Source organism: Leuciscus leuciscus (assembly GCF_965113295.1).
Source record: "Leuciscus leuciscus genome assembly, chromosome: 24".
NCBI classification, from domain to species: Eukaryota; Metazoa; Chordata; class Actinopteri; order Cypriniformes; family Leuciscidae; genus Leuciscus; species Leuciscus leuciscus.
This window is the reverse complement of record NC_138723.1, coordinates 28,096,005-28,113,566: the sequence shown is the minus strand read 5'-3', so window position 1 is coordinate 28,113,566 and position 17,562 is coordinate 28,096,005. Positions and strand designations below refer to the sequence as shown.

The 17,562-nt window shown below is 37.8% G+C and overlaps 1 protein-coding gene and 1 long non-coding RNA gene across 6 annotated transcripts in view; one reads left to right on the top strand and one right to left on the bottom strand.

Annotated features, from left to right (window-relative positions):
• Positions 1-17,562, bottom strand: part of pitpnm2 (phosphatidylinositol transfer protein, membrane-associated 2) — a 64,131-nt gene that overhangs the window by 34,416 nt on the left and 12,153 nt on the right. For 4 of the 5 annotated variants that reach the window (XM_082157925.1, XM_082157927.1, XM_082157928.1 and 1 more), the window contains exon 2: positions 9,601-9,794. In XM_082157925.1, the coding sequence (XP_082014051.1) occupies positions 9,601-9,678 (78 nt within the window). In that variant the 5' untranslated portion in view covers positions 9,679-9,794. Of the gene's footprint in view, positions 1-9,600; positions 9,795-13,068; positions 13,209-17,562 lie in introns of those variants that run through there. The other variant, XM_082157926.1, reaches the window with a different exon arrangement.
• Positions 14,257-17,025, top strand: LOC309489366. Its single transcript, XR_014202399.1, has 2 exons — positions 14,257-15,560; positions 16,490-17,025. It is a non-coding gene; the product is annotated as an uncharacterized lncRNA (long non-coding RNA).

Below are 17,562 nucleotides of genomic sequence, written 5' to 3'. Positions count from 1 at the left end.
AGTATCGGTAAGAGTAAAAACCTTAATGATACCCATCCCTAGTCAGGACTGACACCAGACCAACATTCCACATAATGCTTGTGAAGCTGGAGCTCATTCGAGGTATCCGCAGGTCTGTAGCTCACATGTGCAGAGCAGGAAGAAACGGACCAATCACGTCTTCTAGTTAGAGAGGTGAGCTGTCAGCAGCTGGAGGTGTGGACAGACAGACAAATGGCAGGCGGGAGAGGGAACGGGCTGGGGTATCTGTTTTTGCTCATCCTCCCAGCATGGAGTCGCCAGCACTTCATTATGGTGCTGACAGATGGCATCAGGCCCCGCACTCGCTACAATTAATCCCGCGTACACACATGCATGCATGCACGCACGCACACACACACACCTTAGAGAAGTGTGGTCTTGACACCATAAGGCTGTGCAGTACAATTATATTGCAATGTTTTTCCCTCACGATTTTGTATCAATACAGAGTGTTGCTTGTCAAGTGATTTTGATTCAGCACCAAAACTGTCACCAACACTGTACAAAAAGTAACAAAATTGTCCTTAAAAACAAACATGAGAATTATTAATAGGGCTGCACGATTTGGGGGGGGGGGGGGGGGGGGGGGGAATTGCGAATTGCCATTTTTCTGATAAGAATTGGGATTAAAAATTAAATTACATTTTTTTTTAATGTTTGCTGTGCTTGTTTGTAGGACTGCACAATTTGTTTTGTGATTTTATATTAATATGTCTATAAAATAATAATAGTAGTAATAAATAATTGCAAGCATTAATTATCAGGGCTAAGCACAAAAAGGCAAAATAAGTCATGCAAGCATTGCTGGGAGCATCAGCCCAACAATAATTAAATTAATTAAAAACATTTGTAGATTATTTTATGCAAAATGGCTTAAAAAACATTAATACAATTACTAGTAATACGCTTTCATTACTTATCAGTTTTGACCAATAGGTGGCTGTAATCAAATTATTATGGTGTGGTCAGTGTGCTTTTAGTAACTTTTTGCCTTCATGGTCTGAAGATGATCTGAGCCAAATTTGGTGAAAATCTGACAAACAGTATAGCAGGAATTTGAAAAAGTAGGTTTTCAAAGAAATTCAAAATGGCGGATAGCAAGTTCGATCGAATATGGCATAATTGGTATCATTGTTCTCTGTATGACTCAAGGAATCTATCAAGACCAGATTGATTAAAATAGGCAAAATTAATCAAAAGTTATTAGTATGTTTTGAAATTTCATTATAAATTTTGACCAGAGGGTGGCGCTGTTGCGAAACTTTTGCCATGGTCCCGATGACACATGCCAAGTTTTGTAAGGATACACTAATGCGTGCGTAAATTACAGTGCATGTAGCCTCAGGTCATGCTTGTGATGACATGTACCAAGATTCGTCTCAAAAATGCTAAAGCGTTGCAGAGATACAGCCTCGTATTCATTTGGTGTGCTCTTTGTCGAATTTGTTCACACATTATTTTAATAACTTTTTGCCAGCATGGTCTGAAGATGATCTGAGTAAATTTTGGTGAATATTGGACAAATCGTCTAGGAGTGGCGAAAACATTTTCACGACGGAAAATGACAACTGAAAAATTATGAATTTTGTTTCTAGCTCTTACGGTTCAGAAGTTATTAGCATAAACGTAATTTCAAATTTGGACAGTTGGTGGCGCTAGAGGGATTGAGTTAGATACACCAAAATTGCTGTGGTTAATGTTCGGACTGTTCTCTATCTGTGTGCCAAATTTCATAATGAATTCAAATTTTAAAGGTGCAGTATGTAAGAATGACAACTAGTGGTCGAAATAGGTATTGCAGTTCAATTCAAAATATCGGCGATCGCCCGCCCGTTTCTCCCGCCACCTGCTCCTCAGACTGGACGGCACTCACACGGGTTGCCAGTTTGAGCACACGCAACAGGAATGAGCGCAATGGACAATTAAAATTGGCAACGTGCAGTATCACAGACCAAACCGATAACAAACATTCCAAACTCACATTTAAAAGTTAAATAACTGGCTGTAGAAGTGTTTTTCAGAGAAACAAGTATGTGAACAGCATGTTTCCTCAATATATGCAAACATATTATGGTATTTTTATGCTTTAGTAGACTGAAAAAGTTACATACAGTGCCTTTAAACCATCAAACTTATTTTTAACAGAAAACCGCAAGGAGAGCGCTACAAGTTTGTGAAGAAGGTTGCCGCCTGTTGCTTCCCAAATGCATGTTAAATTGACCCAAACTCAGAGGACATGCATTGTCCTGCTCAGGTGTGGCGCAGCATTTACTCTGAACTAAACCGCCGGAAACACCAGCGAATAATGAGAAGCTCACGCGTAAGGACACAACGCTTTACCACGATATATGCAACGCATATATTTAATCAAATTGCAGTCTTTGCAATTAGATAATCGCACTAATCCATATCAGGATTTTGTTTTATTTTGATTAATCGTGCAGCCCTACTTGTTAATAAATAATAATGAACTGCTTATGTTCAACAAGCTCAGTTGAATTTAGCATTGTTTTTCCCCCTCTAATCACGACCCTATCAGGACAGACTTGTGACCTGATTTTTGGTCACGACTCACCAGTTGAGAACCAGTTTTTCAGTGCAATGGTTTTAACCTCGCTGCGGTTTCCTTCACTTTTGTCGAGCTTGCACTCTATCAGATGTATGAGATGAACTCAATAGTGAAGCAAACCACACAAGAAGAGACGATGATCTTGCGTGTACAATTCAATTACGATATTCATCATTTGACGAATCAGTGATGTCTGTACAAGGATGAGTAACACAACTAAAGTTTAATACTTAAAATTCCTTGATGCTGAAACTTGTGCATCTAGGCCGGATAAACTACATTAATACTCTGGTACTGAAACACACTAAGCCTCTCAATATTCAGATTCTGAACATGATTGATCACTTGATGATCACATTATGTCTCTGGTTAGACACCGACAGCTGATAGAAGCTCTAATAATCCCTTTTAAATGACCTAGTTTGAAAGAATTAGTCTCTCAAATGCTTGTAATATTATGATAACAACAATTTAGTGGGGATTAATTTCTTTTACAAAGGTAGTACTGATGGTAACAAAAGGTACTTTTATGCTGAGAAAGCAGTTCACTCATAGTTTATGGCTAAAATAATGCAAACTGAATACATTAGAAAGGCCAATAACTGCTGAGAGGTCATAATGAAGACGATAAAATGGACGGTTGGCACCAAGAGCCGTGTTGCAACTACCGTAACTGATAGAAAGCATAAAACTGGAGTTCAGTTTTCCCTGGCAGGATTCCTGTGCACTCTAGCTAATTACATATTTCACATGGATGACTTTAATTCAAATGAAAAAATGACTAGGCCCTAAAAGGAGCATCCACAGAGACTTCCAGCTCTCCAGTTGAAATTTACCACCTGGGATTTGCCCCTCAAAACATCCCGATTTCTTTCCGAAGCCGCGCTTCAGCTCTACCCTTAATTTAGCATCTCCGTGGACGAGCGAGAAGCAAACGCTGCCCTATATGGACACGGACGGCCAACATCATGTGAGAGGTTTAACCTCGTCGCGATGCACCTTCGCTGCCCATCTGCGGAGAGCAGAAATCACGGGAGTGAAGTTGCCCTGGCAACAGGCCTGCATCATCGTGACCTCTCCCTCTCGCACCGCAAACAAATGACTGCAGTGAGCGCCACGCTCCGGCTGATGTCACAGGTCTCCATGGCAACCGCAGCTCAGCTGTGACGCTGCAGAGGAGGGAGTCTGACCGGAGGGGAGAGAAAGAGAAAACAGGAGAGCGAGAGATACAGCGGGAAGAGTGATGCCGCTGTGACGGAAGCTTCGGAAAGACAAATTCCTGCTGGTGTGTGGAACAAAACTGACAATATTCTTGACAATCTCAATATAATTATGAGCTTGCATTGAAATGGCTTAAAAGGGTGATTTTAAACATTTCAACCAAAACCAAGCCACCATTGCCAAAAGGATGGTTACACTTTAGTTTATGGTCCAATTCTCACTCTTAACTAGTTGCTTTTTCACATGCATATTACTAGGATACTGTTTATTAGTACTTATTAAGCACATATTAATGCATTATTCTGCTTGATCACCCAATACATAAACATAACATCTACCTTACTAACTATTAATAAGCAGTAAATAGAAGTTTATTGAAGTAAATAGTTCGTTAACAGTGAGAATTGGACCCTAATCCAAAGTGTGATCAAAATTACATTTTTAAAAAAGAGGCAAAAGATGTTTTCCAACAGTTTTTTATTAAATGAAACAAGAAAGAATAGTATTCAATAGTTTTTATTTATATGTACAAATACACCAATATATAGTAATATATAAACATATATAATGTATAAAATAAATATTATTTTACACATATTTTTGCTAAAACAATTTATATAAATATATAAACAGAAACATTAAATTACTTCAAATCACTGTAATATCCATGATGTGTCTTAATTTGATTGCAATCTAAATCCATAACACACTGGTGTGACTCGACTCGGATGACACTAGGACCGGGTGATAAAATGCTAACGATTGCCTAATTATTGCGATTTAATTTTCCTTGATAAAACGATAACAAGAGTTCGATAAATGCTTGATGCAATGTTTATGCGGCAAAAGCGGAACGAAACACCACTACTCGTTTGAACCGTGCGGCGCGAGCTTACGAGAGCGGATGCGTTTACTCACTGAACGGTCTCGATCACGTGACCACTAAACATCGCTGTGAGATCAGTGAAAAGTGCTTGAATTCAGTGAAGCTTAAACATTTTTTATCATGGATTTACTGTAGTAACACTAACTTTGCCATGGTATTGTGGCAGAAATGTGGGATATTCATATCGAATTTAAGTATATTATTAATGTGGACATGTATTAAAGGAGTAATGGAATATAGTTACAGTATTTTTTGTGATTAAGCTATAGCATTTTTATACTAAATGTATTTAGGCTACAAATACAAATGCATTTTACATTGGTAGTGAGGTGCTATATAATATGTGTGGGTTTACCTGCTGTTATCATGATCTAAATATAAGCTACAATGGAAGACCAATGGTTAATTTGAATAAAACTCAAACACAGTCAGAATATTAAAATTTGACCCCCCCAAAAAATGGATGCAGCTGTAAAATTATGTTCATTAACAAAAAGAGTCACATCTGTAAAAATTGTTACGATTTGACAAATGAGACAAAACATGGTATATTAATATTGCAGCCTGCACTGCAAACTGTGTTGAAGACACGAAGTCAAGCAAAACAAACCTGTTTCATGATTTAAAACAATATCAACCATTAGAACATGCAGAAAACTAAGATAATAAATACATTTTTCTATTAAGATATTTATTTTGTTAAGAAAAAGAATTACTGGAACAGTCTAAAGAAAGTTCTGACAATAAAGAGTAGTTTAAAAAGCACAGTTAAAGGTCTTAGGAGCAAAGATCTGCCTTTAAACTTGAAAGAAATAATTATCACAATAAATGTCAAAGCTTTATCAATATCGACTGATATGAAAATTTTTATCGTGATCATTTTTTTGGGCCATATCGCCCAGCCCTAGATGACACACACTGGCTTATGAAGTGAATAACTCATCTTTGCTGCATCTCACACACCAAAAACCATCTCACACCTTCCACAGCGGAAATAGTTTTGTTTATATTTCCACCAGCGTTGAACATCTGTTCACGGTTTCTGACCAGAGTTCTGCCGGGTAACATGAGGCTTTCTTGCTGTAATCGGAAGCATGGGCACACACACACACACACACACAGGTTTAATACTACACCAGCGGGGTCACTCTGACAGTGTACGAGCATGCCGAACCGTGTGTGTGCCCACCGCACACTCATTAGGGGAACTCTGCGACGGCATGTCAACAGATGGAGCTTATAAAAAGCAGGACTTGGAAAGTACGCCTAAACCGATCCAAATAAACATGTGAAACTAACTTTAACAAGGAAGAGGACACAAATGTTCTCTTCAGATGCAGATTTATCGTGCTAATTGGCTTAAAACTTCGAATCTCTATGCCAAACCTAAACGATTCAACCATCAGTCATATGGGCGCCGCTACTTCACACTTTCGATGACTCACGCTTTTAGAAATCTGCTAATTAGACACTCGTTCCCTAAGGACTTCGAGTCTTATGCGAGTCAACATCGCTTAGGCTCGATTCTGATGTCCGCTGACTTTAACAGCACAAGTGCTTAAATTTAGCATCCCTGCTGCAATTGGATAGTAACGTCCTGGCTGTCTATAGGGGCCGTTTGCTTAATACCTCACTGACAACAACACTGAGCGGCAGCTGCATTGACAGACTGCTAATTAACCTTATAAGACCATTCAGAGAAAGCAGAGCAATGTGGGTGGAAGCTCAGTTAGATCTGTGGCCGTAACCTCACTGTGAGCTTGAAGAACAATACGAGCACGCTGGAGACGTGCTAGTTCTCTATATTTCACCCACATGTTTCACTAGACACAGCTCTGATGAAACCAGCAACTTTGTGGACCACAAATGAACTCACGTTTGACGTTAACATGTTGATAAACTATAAAAACAGCATAGTATTCACAATGTATCGGGTAAAACACCCTATTTTAAATACAGTGTAGAACTGTACAATTTGGGGGAAATCTCTAATTGCAATTTTTCGGACAAAAATTGCAATCTTATTAAAAAAAGTTGTAGATATTCTGTGCTTGTCTGTGGTGCAAAACATTTTGTGGTTATATTTCAATGTGACTTTAAATGTAAAATACTGTGATACACATTTAATTATTATTTATTGTTATTATTACTAAATGAAAATATTAAACAAAAGTCATATTGCAATATTTGACTGAAAAATAAAAAAAATGTACTTAAGAAAAATAATATAGTATACTATAAACTTGCAATACTAATAATTATGGTTATCTTAATTTCTTTATTTTCAAATATTACAAGCTTTTATAAGGGCTTAAAGCTTCTCTTTTGCTGAAAACAACCAATTATTAATAATCACGGTTTTACTTTGATTAATCATACAGCCCTATTACATTGAACTATTGAAAAGCACACTTATTCAACATTAATTTTGAATTGTTCGCCATCTTTGTTGTTGTTTTAGCTCGGCCCAGTGCATTCTGGGCAACTATGCCATGGTTCAGACCACAGTAAGTTCACAACATTTGCCCTTCTCGAAACACTCACAACATCTACATTAGCACATCGCAGTGGTGCGTATTGATTCTTGGCATCAGCGCTTTTCCACGGTGGTTTCGGCATAAGCACGATGCGTAAGGTGCTTCCTGCCTCGCCAGCACCCACAACCCATCTGACATCCTCTCTCAGGGGGATCACGGGCCAGATTTAGTCAAATATTTTGAGCTTGTGAAACTTGTTGTTGTCATAAATAGACTTGAGGTACGAGACGTGAAGCACCATCTTTGTATTGTAAAAATTGCATGTGTGCATCATATCTGAATGATTCAAACACGCATGTTAAGTTTCATTGCGTTTGACCCAGAGAGTAGAGCGTGTTTCAAAAAGGAAACACCAAGCAAGCCAGCTGTGAGTCACATCTTTTTGAACGTTACGCACTTCACAGAAACAACAGAAGTGCGTGACGTGCTTAAAAGGAAAACCCAAAAAATACATACAAATTCTGCCATTTTTGTCGTTCCAAACCCACAGGCTGTTCTTTTTTTTTCCGTTGAACACAAAAGAAGATTCACACAGCTCTTTTTCCACACGATGGTTCATAGTGACCATGTCTGTCAAGCTTCAAATAGGCTAAAAAAAGCACATTAAAAAATAATCAGAGTGACTCAGAATAAGTCCTCTGAAATTGTACGATGATTTCCTGTGAGGAACAGACTAGGGCTGAATATTGAGACAAATCTCACGATTCAATTCGATACGATTTTGATTTACAAGCTTGCAATTCTGTTTCAAAATTTGGATATATGAGACCCTGGACCACAAAACCAGTCACATGGGTAAATTTTTTGAAATTGAGATTTATACATCATCTGAAAGCTGAATAAATAATATTTCCATTTATGTGTGGTTTGTTAGGATAGGACAATATTTGGCCAGAGATACAAAATATCAAAATCTGGAATGTTTCTCGAAACATTGAGAAAATTGCCTTTAAAATTGTCCATTTATGTTTGCGATTGTGCGGCATTAACTCACAAAAATAAGTGTTTTATAAATTTACGGTAGGAAATGTACAAAATATCTTCATGGAACATGATCTTTACTTAATATCCTAATGATTTTTGGCATGAAAGAAAAATCGATAATTTTGACCCATACAATGTATTGTTGGCTATTGCCGTGCGACATGTGACTGGTTTTGTGATCCAGGGTCACATATATCAGATACAATACATGGCAAAAACTAATGCTGTAATAAACCATTCATATAGAGTCCATACCAAGACATAGAGTTTCAGCTGGTAGTACGTTTTATTAATAATAAAATTATAATACCAACTTTATAATTACATAATAATGTTTCTACACCAATTTGTTTTTTGAAATCTAATATAACTTAAAATAGTGGCTGTCAAAAAATGTATGGATTTATTCAAACATACATTAAATGTTGAAGAACAGGTTGAGTATAATGACACTGAATATGCAATATACACGCAAATATTTAGCAAAACGCTCCTCTCTAGAATTATTTGTCTGGCTAACTATCGAGTTTATGGAGATCGAATGGCTTTTCTGAGAAAAACAACAACATTTTGACATCTTTCCGCGGTTGAAAAACTGATTGAGCAATTACATGAGACATTTCAGTAAGCTGTACTGCATCTCTTCCTGATGTTCATTCATGTTTATTTCATGCTATAACTTGTAGTAAAGAGGAAGTGATGATCCGCTCTGAGGTTTTAACAGCGATCTGTTGCTCCACATTAAAGATTGTTTGAATTGACAGAATTTGAACGACTTTGTTTCACATTAAAAGTTGCAAAGCTTATTGGGATTTATTAGATGAGAGGCGCGATACGAAGTTCTGTTCATTTATCAACTGAAAACAGCAAGACTAAAAAAAAATATTTTTGGGATAAAAAAATAAATAAAAATAATCGGTAACGGTTCATAAAAATGAGGATGACTAAAATTGAGAAATCTATATTTTTACCCAGCCCTAGAGCAGACTAATTTTAGCCATAGTTCTCAAAATATGGCGCAGATTAGACGTCGTTGGTTCTTGTGCGTCTCAGAGTCAAACGTTATTGACGTCAAGCCTTATAATAAGTTGCCATACTTGATGTGAGATTTTTGATGTTGGATATTTTTGGTAGATAACAATAAAAAAATTTGCATATAACTTATTTATTATTTGCATCATACTGTAAATTATGCATCATATTTTGTTATTACAATACGAATTGGGATGAAGCACACAAGTTGTACAAACTACTTTTATGGAGTTTTTTTAATCCGTTTTGGAGCTTGTCAGATGTGGTCATTATGAACATCATTGTGAAGCCGAGTAAATAAAGGCAGACATTTTCTACTGCTTTAATGCAAGATAAAACCATGAGCAAACCTGAATCATGTAGAGTTGAGCGATGCGGTACTCCTCGACGCTCATGGGCATGGGGATGCGGTACTCTTTGATCAGCATGATGGGCGTGGAGCGGGGCTGGCGCTGGAAACGCTCCGCTGGGTCAGGGGCAAATCCACCAGGACGGCCCTTAGCTCGAGTGCATCAGAGAGAAGGAGCCGAGCTCATTCTCAGACCTGGGGACAAAACACAGGCAAATCAGACTTGAGAAAATCATCTACGGATGTCCAGTGGGATTGCTTTTGAGATTGTGTTTTTAACTTCAGTGTTGCTTAATATGGTTCTCCAGAGAAAATATCAAAACATAATCAATCTTCACCATAAACCGCAAGATTTGCTTAAATGCAGAGAACTTGATTCTCTGAAAACAAGTCTTAATATCTTATGTAAGTTTGCTTTTTGAGTTGTATGAAGGATGTTGAGATATTAACAGGAAAACAAGACAAAAATATGAAATGAAAAATACAGCATTTTGTTTCATTTTGAAGAACCAGTGACACTGAGTTCTGTTCAATTTAGCTCTCGCTCGCTCTCTCTCTCTCTATATATATAAATATATATTTATATTATGACGAAAAACAGTGGTAAAGCATCATTCAAATTAAAATGCATATTAAAAACGGTGTATTTCTCTGTTTACAAACTAGCATATTCCATATTACTTCCTAATCACTCACAAAACCCAAAACCAGCAGATGTTCTGTATAATCATTCAGACATAGTGGTCTGAAAAACATGCAGCGCAACCAACTCGCCATTAATAAATACAGCGTTACTGTACGGCAGAAGCGCTGCGATGGAATCCAACTGTCTGCGAATGACATCTATGCAAGCGATTTCCAGAAACAAAACACAAGGGGCCTCGTTTTGACCTTCGGCTGCCGTAAGAAACGTAAATCCACCTGCTGATGACACCGAGGTCCGGCAGACACCGTAACTCTCCTGCAGATCCACAGGGTGTGTCACATGACACAGGCCGCTTAGTGTAAGACGGATTATCCAACTCTTCCCTGAGAGGTAAAGCAGACAGTTGTGTGTGTGTGTGTGTGTGTGTGAGCAGAAAGGTGAGCTGGTGTAAACACAAACACCATAAGACTCATAAACAATCGGCAAGCATCGACTAAGCGACCATCTCAGGGCTCCCAGGAGGGGCCATGTTAGGTGCAACAGCTGTCAGAGCTAAAAATGGCATCCGTGACGAAAAATATCGTGCTATTTGGTCTATAAATAGCTTGTATGGCTCGGTTACGTCACACACACACTTGCAGTAAAAAAGGATTGCGCTGTGATTGCGCTGTCTTGCCCCTGGTGAAAAGGAAGCATTCAACACAATTACAATAGATTGGCTGGACCCTCGGCGAGACTATAAATAGTAACAATAATCAAAGGCTCACAAAAGGAAAGGTTAGAGACCAAACTACTGTTTATCACCACTGCCTCATTCCAGGATACCCTAAAGCTTAGGTATTATTGTAGGAAATTATAAGACATAGCTCACCAAAAAATTTAAATAGTCATTGTTTACTCATCCTGATATTGTTTTTAATTTAAAATAATAATTAAAAAAAATTATAAACAAAATATAAATTTAAAAAAAACATTATTTTAAATGTAAATGCTAAAAGTACACTACCGTTCAAAAGTCTGGGCTTAGTAATACTATCTTTTTTTTTTTAAAGAACTGAATTATTTTATTCAGCCATTAAATGAATGAAAATGACAGTAAAGGCATTTATAATATTACAAAAGGTTTCTATTTCAAATAAAAGCTGTTCTTTTGAGCCGTCTATTCATCAAAGAAATATGAAGCAACACAACTAACTAGTAAATTACATTTTCAGGTCACTGTATGCATTCATTGAATGGAAAAGAACAGCTGAGATATTCTGCAAAACTTCTCCTTTTGTGCTACAAATAAGAAAAAAAAAAATCAAGTGCCGGTTTGGAACGACACCGAATCTAAATTAAGGATATAAAATAAAATGGTTCAGTGTTTTAGAAAAGGACATCCAAAGTAAAAACAAAAACATTTAGCATTTATTCTCTTTTTCGCATATAAATATCCGAATATCTGTGGTTTCGTCATTCTTCCACAGGACAGGCGATAAAAGGTCACAGCTGGAAGTGATTGTCGAGACTAAGAACAAGTCTGTAATGGTCACCGCTGGTGAGTCACAGCTGCCAGCACTGGTGCATTTTGGTCCTGAACTAGGGATTGCAGCTACTCTGGGCTTGTGGCTAGACCTGAAATATCAGTCAAATGCACTAAGATAACCATCATCATGAAGGCCTAAGACGTTCTGCTGCATGCCAGAGGCAGATGCCACAATACAACACCGACAAAAGCCTGCGAGACATCTACCTATGCTTCAAAGAACATTACGGATGACATTTTCACTCCCACTGAAACCAGTTAGTCTGGATGCCACACCACAGCCACACGGATCCCCAGTAGTGGCTTTTTAAAACACTGTGGGATTCATTTGTGTCAGATGTGTCACGCAAAACACTGACATATGTGACTATCGAGAGGGATTTTCAGCGCATTATCATCCTATTTCTCACCAGCTGGTTAAAATGATACCGTAACACATTCGAGTATGTGTTGTCATCGATCTGTAACAACAAAAAAAGGACAGTTCGCATCAGATGCAATTTTCCATAATTATGTTTGGAGGGTTTCTAAAAATTCCTCCCGTTTGGCGAGTGTCTACAGTGTCTATAAGAGGACAGTTCCCCTACTGAGACCGCTTTCCCAGGACCGATGTGTCCAAACAAACGGACACCACAATCCGATATCTTTTTTTAAGCACATCTCGGAAGCTAAATACAGTAGCGTGTGAGCGACTAAAAGGGGGGCGATAACATTTAATGGCACATTAATTATCATACAGCATTAGATGAGAAATGAAAAAGGTAATCGCTTGTTTGTGTCAAGTGTCCACATGGTAATATTGCATATGTCACATTTCAACAGGCTCTTGACTCCTACTAGTAGAGAACCTGTTTTTATCTAAATATAGACATACGAGGAAACGCTGTCTGAGCTAACAGTATTTGTAATGCACACACACTTAAAAATGTTGACATCATTGAGTGTAAGATTCCCCCCCACCCCACCCCCCCCACCACCCACCCCCCCTGAACCTCCATCTTAATACGCCAAGGCGTGCATCAGTTAACTTGCGAGGTGAGATGAGGCTGTCAGGGTCTTAATAAGAACGGCAAAAATCACAGCAGAGACATCACAGATGAATTTGCATGTGAAAATACTGTGGGGATTGATGAGCATTCCTTTAGAGGCTCGGATCTAAAAACAGGAAAACAAAACATGCAGATTGAACTGAGCGCTCAGAACTCTCCGTTCCTCTCAAGAAACACCTGTTTATCAGTAGCGTCGCGAACCAGGCACTGAGATTCAAGACGTCTGTCCAAGCTTAGACGGTTTACCTGTTAGACGCCGCTTATCATGCTGTCTATCCAACTGATCCGATCAATGGACAGAAAGCAGCCGGTCCAAATCCCATTCCCAAACAGAAGCATTCTAGCATCCTCCCACCATTGTTGTGCTTTTTTTTATCCTCTGATCTGAATGAAGATGCCATCAAACACTGCCAGTTAAAATCATCGGGGAAACGTGAAGAAGAAGAAAAAATGTCTCTTTTTTTATCTCCTTCTCACTTGCAACCTTTTTTCTCTGCCGTTTCGCCTGTATCCACCTCTTGTGGGGCTATGAAGCTCTGTTGCCATGGAAATGCAAAAGGCTGTAATGGGATTGGCTGGAGTTGGTGTGATGAAAGCGGCTCAGAGACGGCCCACTAACTGCTGTGCTCCTGAGAGGCTCCGCCCCCCTCCTGTTTGCATTCACTCTTCCAGACTGACTGATAGCTATTAGATTCAGTCAGTGGAGAGAGGAACATCTGCAGCTTAATATGAGCGCAGGTCTGTCAATAAGCATTACGCAGCATCAATGGAATAAAAGAGAATTAATGGGGAAAAAATGAACAGGGAGGAGTCATTGAAACGGACATAATGACACCAACCTCATAAATTGACTCGAGCCTTTGAACACTTATGCAATTCCCGCACTGATTTTGGAGGGAAATCTACCGGAATTCTGCGGAACAAATTTAAACATGTTGAGGCAAAATATTTAAAACATCTATTGCATTTCCCGCAGGGAAATCTGCAAAATTGTCAAAATAAATTTAAACATGGTGAGGTAAACATTTAAAACACTACACTCTCATTAGTAACTGAAAGCATAATTAAATTAACCAAAATATTTAATAAACAAACACACAAAGGAAAGGGGAATGCGTTGATGTTTACCAATGAGGGCTGATCCGATTTTGTGGAATTTTGCAGGCATTAATTCTGACCTGCTAGTAACTTACATATTTCAATACTTCGAATCAATTATTATTTACACATGCAATGCAACATAGACTTTGGCATCATTTCAATTTACAAACTAGCCATCCTAAATAGTATGCAATGCATGCTTGCTTTTTGAGCTAATAATACTCATGCAAGTGTTAATAATTAATTAATAATTTAGGCTATATCAGCATTTTATCAGCCATCCTGCACTCTAAATATTAGCATGAGCCACTGAAAAAACTATTGGGTCGACCACTACCCACAATCCCTTGTTCTACAGAAGTGGAATTTGTGCCGGATCTCTTTACAAAAAAAACAACAAAAAAAAACGAGGAATTTGAGCTGAAGCTGCCACTGCTGTACTGTCTTACAACACTTAGTATGTACTTTCCAATCACATGTAAGGTGCATTCTTCTAGTGTGCACTAAAAGAATGTGAATTGTGATGCAACCAAAGAAAAAAAAAATATATATGTGCAAAAGGTGGTTTTTACATCATAATTTATCTCTAGATCTTTAAATGCAAAAGATATCTGGACAGAAACCATCTGTCTAGTGTGCTCTCGAGAACATTGTGTTCTAATGTTTAACCCGACTACAGCCATTAATGGCCACTTTGTTTTACTTTAAAGAGACAGAGTGACCTTCAACTTGCAAATATACAGTCTCAGCTTGAGCTCATTTCATTCTGTTATTAATCGTTCAAAACTTTTAAATGATTTGATTATTTGCATGTACCAAAATTTCCTTCAAACATCTGAGAGAACATGTTCTTGTTTAACCAATGCAAAGGTTGCACTGGAAAAACTTGCGTAATAAAATCTGGTACCATAATTCACATTAATGAAATCTATCAATGATGAATATTGGCTCACTAAAGCAACGCTGCGGTTCCCAGAAACACATCGACCTCTGAGATTAATTCACTTTAACAGTGCTAATGTGAGGTCGGCCCGTAGATTAGATATGCGTGACATTTCATATGGTGCTGCCTTAAGCTGTGCAGGGAAGCTAAGAGCTCTTTATTGATTTCTTTAAGGTTGGCGTCCACCACGATTGGGCATATCTCGAAGCCGTGTACAATTACGACAACGCATCAAGTTAGAAAGTCAGCGCAGCAGTTCCAGACATCTGATTTCATGTGGAACGCCTACAGGAGGGAAACTGAAAACTATTATGATAACAAGATGATGACGAAGCTAATTTCATCTGGAATTAAATTATTAAACACTAATTATTTCAATAATTACTTGGTAACTCTTGAAATTATGGTTGCTTAATAATGTAATGATATAATGATAGCCACATCATATTGTTTTAACGGATTCATATTTGCCTTTAAAGGGATACTCCACCGTTTTTTCATATTAAACTATGTTATTCCCTTAACTAAGACAAGTTGATACATACCTCTCTCATCTCAGTGCGTGCACTCGATCGCTCTGGCGCGCGGCGACACTTTGATAGCACTTAGCTTAGCCCAGTTCATTCATTAGGGAACAAACAGAGATGAAGTTAGAAGCGACCAAACACCTCCACGTTTTCCCTATTTAAAAACAGTTACATGACCAAGTATGGTGACACAAAATAAAACGTGGCGCTTTTCTTCGGAGTGATGATATTACTGCGCCGAGTAGAAGTGCTCCAAGTGCTACTCCGCCAATACATTATAGTTATCCTTTTTACCCGCTTAGAAAAGTGCCACGTTTTATTTTGTGTCACCGTACTTGGTCGTGTAACTACTCGTGTAACTGTATTTAAATAGGGAAAACGTGGAGGTGTTTGGTCGCTTCTAACTTCATCTCTGTTTGGTACCTAATGAATGAACGAACTAGGCTAAGCTAAGTGCTATCAAAGTGTCGCCGCGCGCCAGAGCGATTGAGTGCACGCACTGAGACGAGAGAGGTATGTGGGTCAATGACGTATAAGAATTTTTGACAGGCCAATTTTAAAATACAAAAAATAATAATATCTGTTGCAATTGTTCAAACATTAAGGATGTTGTGTACACCTAAATTCATTAAAAAAAATAATTTAAGTGATTTTAGTGTTTTTTCATCTAGATGAATTGTCCGTAGCCTTAAAAAAATGTCATGTGGTGCGACCGTGATTTATCTTAAAATTAATTAATTTCCTTAACATGCTTAAACATTATTTTACAAGTTATTTGTAATTAAAGTGTTTAGAAACCAAGTATTTGCATGTCTTTTGAGGTTTTGTAAATAATGATCTCATTTTTTGTTCTATAATTTCTGAGTTGCCTTCTTAAATCTAGTTAACAGACTTATTTTTCCTGTAAATCACATAATAGAAATGTTTTAAAAATATAATTTACTAAAGCATACTGTATCAGTGATTCATATTTCAGCCACAGAAATAAGATATTTTATTTTAAATTTAATACAGTGATTGCTTTTATTGGTCGCACCACATGATAAGTGGTCGCTCCAAATGACACGAAGGATAACTATAATGTATGGCGGAATAGCACTCGGGAGCACTTCGACTCGGCGCAGTAAAAAGTGACGTTGGTTCTAATGACAGAAGTGAGAGGGAGAGGATTTTTCAGGAGTGATGATATCACTGCGCCGAGTCGAAGTGCTCCCAAGTGCTATTCCGTCATACATTATAGTTATCCTTTTTACCCGCTTAGAAAAGCGCCACGTTTTATTTTGTGTCACCATACTTGGTCGTGTAACTACTCGTGTAACTGTATTTAAATAGGGAAAACGTGGAGGTGTTTGGTCGCTTCTAACTTCATCTCTGTTTGGGTCCTAATGAATGAACTGGGCTAAGCTAAGTGCTATCAAAGTGTCGCCGCGCGCCAGAGCGATTGAGTGCACGCACTGAGATGAGAGAGGTATGCATCAACTCGTCTTAGTTAAGGGAATAACAGTTTAATAAGAAAAAACGGTGGAGTGTTATTTTAAAATGATCATATTAAATATTTTCTTTAATATTTACACTACCGTTCAAAAGTTTGAGGTCAGTACGATTTGTTTCATTGTTAAAAAAATATATATTTTAAACAAAGTTAATTTGAAGTTTCTATTCAAGGAATCCTGATTTTAGGGATATTGAGTTTCCACAAAAATATGAAGCATTTTCAACATTGGTGATGATCAGAAATGTTTCTTGAGCAGCAAATCATCATATTAGAATGATTTCTGAAGGATCATGTGACACTGAAGACTGGAGTAATGATGCGGAAAGTTCTTTTAAAGTGTAATAATTTTTCACAATATTACCGCCGTACTGTATTTTTGATCAAATAAATGCAGCCTTGGTGATTATTAGAGACTTCTTTCAAAAGCGATTAAAAACAAATCGTACTTATGAACGATAGTGTCAAATTTTAATTAGTAACATGAATCAAGAAATGTCACTTTTACCACAACCTTAAAAGTAGTAGTATCCATGTCTCACTATGTGATGTTCAAAAACAGGAATCATGTTGGGGACTTTGTGTATGTTTGACATTTCACATTCTTCTAGACGACCTGAGGAAGGAACACCAACGCCACTCATCCGTTATCCCGCCATCAGCAGGTTTCTGTTAAC